This window comes from Chionomys nivalis, chromosome 8 (assembly GCF_950005125.1).
Source record: "Chionomys nivalis chromosome 8, mChiNiv1.1, whole genome shotgun sequence".
Classification (NCBI taxonomy): Eukaryota; Metazoa; Chordata; class Mammalia; order Rodentia; family Cricetidae; genus Chionomys; species Chionomys nivalis.
In genome coordinates this window covers 34807413-34813412 of record NC_080093.1, presented here as the reverse complement: position 1 = coordinate 34813412, position 6000 = coordinate 34807413, and the positions used below count along the sequence as shown (strand labels likewise).

Genomic DNA, 6000 nt, shown 5'->3' with positions numbered 1-6000 from the left:
TTACATGTTTATAGTAGGTGGACCGCTTGTTTGTTTCCAGCTACTCAGCCCCAAAATAACCACAAAGAAACTGTATTAATTAAATCATTATTTGGCCTATTAGCTTTAGCTTCTTACTGGCTAACTCTTACATCTTAATTCAACCCATTTCTATTAATCTGTGTATCAACCTTTAAGAGCATATTCTGCTCTTGCAGAGGATCCCAGTTCAATTTATAGCACCCACTTCAGGTGGCTCATGACTGCCTATAACTTCAGCTCCAGGGACTCTGATTTGTCTGACCTCCGCAAGAACCTGCACTCATGTGCATAAGCCATCCAATACACACAAACATACATGCATGTGCATGCCCCCCACATATACAGATGACCAAAAAAATAAAGTAATAAAATAGCGAGGGGAAAGAAAATCAAGTTGACAAAATAAACCCATCCTCAGAGGAAATCAAAATGCAAATTTACCCACAGCATCAGCCAGAATATGAACCCTGGCCAACGGTTGTGTGCCATTCTATGCCGTGCCCAAATTCATATGCAGAACCCTAAGCTTCAAGCATGACTGTTGGGGAGATATAGTTTTTAGGAGGTAATGATGGTTAAATGAGGTCATAAGGGTAGAATCTATCCCAACTATCCGTGGTCTTGTAAGAAGAGAGCAAGCCCATCCTTCGCCCACATAAGAGGGCACAGCGAAGCACCAGGAGTGAGTCCTTGTAAACAAAGCCTGTCAGAAACTTGATTTGAGGCTTTTTCAGCCTCTAAAACTGAAAAGAAAAAAAATACTTCTATTGTGTAAGCTACTTTGTCCTGCAGCCCCAGGTTGTTGGTTCTATAAAAGACTTAATCTATGGTCAATTCAGTCCTAAGATTTCTTTTAATCTAATCTTACATGATTGGATTTCCCAACAACCTCCAAAGGTCTCACTGTCTGATCCCTTCTATCTTACAGACTCACTTAAAAAAAATAGCTTGTTTGGAGTTTCTAGCGGGGGAGAGCACCTATGTGTCCACACTTGACAAGACCTGTCCTCCTCTTTATCCTCTTCGATAGAGTTTGCGGCTTCAGGAGGGATGTATACATGTAACGGTAAGGGAGGAAGGGGATACATTTCTAGCTAGCCAGATCAGCTGAATAAACTCTGGCGATCAATGGGGTGACAGATGTCACAACGAGATTGCCCTCAAACCCACTGAATCAACTAATCTGGGCTCACAGGGCTCACAGAGACAGAACTGACAACCAGGGAGCCTGCATGAGACTGACCTAAGCCCTCTGCATGTATGTTACAGCTGTGTAGCTTGGTCTTCCTGTAGGACTCCTAACTGTGGGAGCAAGGGCCTTCTGTGACTCCATTACCTACTTTTGGGATCCATTCGTCTTACCAGATTGTCTTGTTCAGCTTTAATAGGAGAGGAGGTGCCTAGTCTCACTGCAAGGTGATATACCATGCTGGCTGATATTTTTGGAAGAAGAGTCCCTTTCTGAAGATAAACAGAAGGAGAAGTGGATGGGGATGAGGCGGGGAGAGGGACTGGGAAGGGAGGAGGGGAGGGGAAACTGTGGTAGGGGTATAAAAACAAAAAATAAAATAAATAAATATAAGTAAAATAAGCTACATGTTAAACAATCACAAGTTGGATAGTGCTAGTTCTAACCATTTTTATAGCAATGAAAGAAATGCATAGTCCATACAACAAAGAAAGCAGTCAAAAATACATTCTGGAATAGTGTACCTCACTTTAGTACACATACTAAATTTGGGAAAATATAGGGTTGCTCATGAGAATATGAATATAAATGTTTCCTTAGATTGAAAGACTTTGTGTTTATTAAAGAAAATTATTAGCTGCTACATTTGTTATTTCTCATTAGCCTGAGAGCCTGATAACATACATATTGCCTTTTAACGTGGGACAATAGGATTGTCAACCAATGAATGGAGTCTTTGTTTTGCCTCTGAATTGGCATAAATCCCACTCTCATCATGCCATGTGTTGATGCCAAATCTTTTGGAGCCATTTAGGTCTGTGAACTGTGAACGGCACTTCCTATAAACTGTGGAGTACTCATCTTGAGGCGGACAAGCCTACGAAGAGAAAAAAGAAATAATATTCAGTGGATGAACCATACATTGAAAGGATCAAGCTCCAAAAATTGGCCCTAATGACTAAAGGTGAATTTTCAGCTGCTGATTAATTTGGTTTTACCAAATGTCTCAATGAAGAATAACCAAACACTGATTAGGCAATTATAAGTGGTTCAAACCCTGAAAGAACTAGCTCACAGCAGTTTGATTTATAAGACTGTGAAAATGGACCTTACTATGCATGTACAAATTTTCTAAACTAAGTACAAGCATGGAGGCTAATTTAAGCATTATGATAATCTAAAGAAAACAAAAGTAATTAGGATTAACTACTTTCAATATCTTTTATTGACAAGTCAGGATTATTCTGAAGAACAGTATCTTGTGTTAAGTCTTTAATAATTATTAAATCATGCTTCCCACAATGGTAAATGCCAATCTCCAAGGTTTATTCCCATGAGAAATTTGACTCAAATCAGCCCAATATAGTTTAAGAAGCTTATCTTTAGGCCACTTCATTAAAAATATTTGTAGTGATAAAATATGATGCTATTGTTGTCCATTTTCCAAGAGAGCACTGGTTCTTTCCGACCATACCAGGAGTGATGACAGATCCACAACACAAAGCCTGATAAGAACCCATCACCTGACCTCTGCTTTAAATCAGTTCTAATTATAAAACCCCAGAGCAAGATGGAAATGGAACCACTCAAGCTGTGAAACAATTAAGAACACCAAAGACACTCTCATCTTAGATTTCTTTTTATATTGACATTTTAACCATATGTTCAACCACAGTGTCCACTTATCTGTTGAGTGCCTGTTACAGACTGAGCACAGTACTTTAGAGTGGATGTCTCTGATCCAATAATGGGATACTGGGGTTTGATTCTTACTCCCATTTTACACGTAAATACTTTCTTAAAGCCTCAGGAGAGAGGGTAAAGAAAGCCAGTGCTAGGCGGATGAGGCTGGTTACAACCAGATCTGTCTGACTCAAGTCCCAGTGTTATTCCAAAAGCATAAACTATGACATCATAGAGCCATACAATGTATCCATGATGCTGTTCTACATGGTTTGGACTTTGGCATTTGCCACTGGGTGCTATTCTCAGGGTGGAGGGATTTTCTGTTTGTTGGTTGGTTGGTTGGTTGGTTGGTTGGTTGGTTGGTTGTTTGGTTGGTTGATTGGTTGGTTGGTTGGAAGGATGGATTAAAGGCTAATTGCGGGAATAGAGGGATACACAGTCCATCAGTCACAAACAAGTACTTTAAATGACATTTTGTATTATTGGCCCAAATTGTCCATTTAGGGGAAGCAGAATCTTCTCATTCCTTTCCTTACTGGGGTCAAGCTTAAGAGAGTTTCAAATGCAAGGGAAGTGTGTCCCTTTGGCATCTCATAGGCAGAGGGTGATGTATTTTTCTGAGGTAAATGATAAGTCAGAGTGTTATATCTTAGAGAAATAATTCTAGCAGTATAAGTATTAAAAGACTAGAGACAGAAAATACTGTATTTTTACAAAACTTTTCATTGATTCTTTGTGGATTTCATGTCAAACATCCCAATCCCTCTCATCTCTCTGTCCCCTTGCTTCTGCCCTCTGTAGCCTACCCCAAAAACAAAATTTGAAAGTGAAAACAATAACAACGACAAAAATCTTGGCATGGAAGCTAGAGCGTGTCCCAGTGAGTCACACAGTTTACCCTTTAGTCCATATACCTTTACTTGCAAGAGTTCATTGAAATGACCCATGGGTCAGTCTTAAGGCCTTTGGTTTCTGCTGACACTAAAGATAATGAGCCCTCACTGGGACTCCTCTTGGATCTCCTGTTGTTGCCTTGTGTCATGGAGATCCTGCAGCTTTGGATATGGCAGACCCAGCTCCTTTGCATGCTCTAGCAGTTCACAGATGAGGTGGGTTGGGGGTGGGCTACCTGGTTCTGGGACAGGGTGGTAGCTGGGTTAGTCAGCCGCCACCTTTCCCTCATTTCCACCACCAGGGAGAGCTTTTCAGCACTGCCTTGGCTAGCTCACTCAATGCAGCAGACAGCCAGGAAGTGGGCCAGTTCTCCTATTCTCACCCCCTTGGTCTAGCTCACCCGCATTCACACCACCAACCAGGGACAGCTCTATTGTTTAGCCCAAGTGAGGTGCAGGGCTTTCTCTCCGGATTGTTGCATTTGGTGATCTCAAGAATGGATTTAAGAACTGTCGTTGGTAGCTCGGCCCAGTGCTTCGCTGTAGATCTCTGCATCTGCTTCCATCAGTTGCTGGCTGATGATGACCATTAAGGTAGTCATCAATCTGATTACAGGGAAGGCCAGTTTAGGTGTCCTTCCCACTACTGCTTAGAGTCTTAGCTGGGGTCATCCTTGTGGATTCCTGGGAATTTCTCTAGTGCCATGTTTCTCGCTAGTCTTTTAAAGGCTCCCTCAATCAAGATTTCTCTTTCCTTTCTCTCCCCCACTGCACTTTCCCCTTGAGCATCCCATTCCCTCATGTTCTCCTCCTCCCGTCCCTTATCCCCTCCCCCTCCTCTTCCATGCTCCCTTCTCCCCCCCCCCCATCTAATTTTCTCAGGAGGTCTTTTTCTGCTTCTCCTTCTCAGGAGGATCCATGTCTTTCTTAGGGTCTCCTTGTTACCTAGCTTTTCTGGGACTGCAGACTATAGGCTGGTTATCCTTTGCTTTACGCCTAATATCCACTATGAGTGAGTACATACCATGTTTGTCTATCTGGTTCTGGGTTACCTCAGGATGTTTTTTTCTAGTACCATCTATTTGCATGCAAATTTCAAGATGTCATTGTTTTCTTTCTTTTTTTTTTTGGTTTTTTTTTAACTGCTGAGTAGTACTTCATTTTATAAAATGTATCACATTTTCTTTATCCATTCTTCAGTTGAGACCAGCCCAAGAGAGAGAGGAGCAATAATATGAGCAAACGGGTTAGAACCATGAGGTGATACCCACAAAAACACCTGACCTGAGCTAGTGAAAGTTCACTGACTCTGGACTGATAGCGGGGTAATCATAGGACCAAACTAGGCCCACTGAATATGGGGGACAGTTGTGAGGCTTGGGCATCCTGTGGGACCACTGACACATAAATCCTGGTGGTACCAGCATTTATCCCTAGTGCTTGAACTGGTGTCTAGGAGTACATTCTTTTTGGAGGGATACCTTGCTCAGCTTAGATATAGGAGAGAGGGCCTTGGTTTTGCCTCCAAGTGAAGTGTCAGACTTTGTTGACTCCTAATGGGAAGCCTGACCCTTTCTGAGGAGTGGATGGGGTTAGGGTGGAGTAGGAGGAGAGGAGGGAGTGGGAACAGGGATAACTGTGTAAAATGTGAAAAGATTTATTTTTAAAAAATTCTTAATAAAAGAAGAACTGTGGTTGCAACTGGGTGTCAGTAACTCACATGGCATCTCTTGATGGATGGAAAACAGATATTGTTAGTACCAAGAGAAATAAAACACTGATGGACGCTATGGCATGAGTGCATGAGTGAAAACATTCCTCTAAGTGAAACAAGCCAAATGCTCAAAGGGCAGGAGTTTGGTGGCGTGTGAACTATATCTCAGTAGAACCATTGTTTAAAATCAACAAGAGCAATGATGTGTGGGATTCCAACGTCAGAGACACCCGTCAACACGATTGCTGCCTGTTTACATGCCTCACAACACGCCTGCCAGTGGAACAAATGGCCCAGTGTGTACCAGTGGCCAGCTTCCGTGGCATAAATACCCGTTGTTGCCCATTTCCAGAGCTAGGTCAGAAAACCAAAAAGAACTTAAAGAAAGCTCAATCTTTCCCACAAAATATTGAGAGCTCACCCCAGCTCTTGCCGAGCTCCCTCTCCCAGTGTGGAGGTAACAGTGTGAAACAGGATGGCCTCAGTCTAGAAGTAGG

General features: G+C 42.2%; 1 protein-coding gene across 1 annotated transcript in view; it reads right to left on the bottom strand.

Moving 5' to 3' along the window:
- Positions 1-1779: 1779 nt before the first annotated feature.
- Positions 1780-6000, bottom strand: part of Cfap95 (cilia and flagella associated protein 95) — an 86498-nt gene continuing 82277 nt past the window's right edge. The window contains exon 6 of the mRNA XM_057779424.1: positions 1780-2087. Within this exon, the coding sequence (XP_057635407.1) occupies positions 1905-2087 (183 nt within the window). The 3' untranslated portion in view covers positions 1780-1904. The remainder of the gene's footprint in view (positions 2088-6000) is intronic.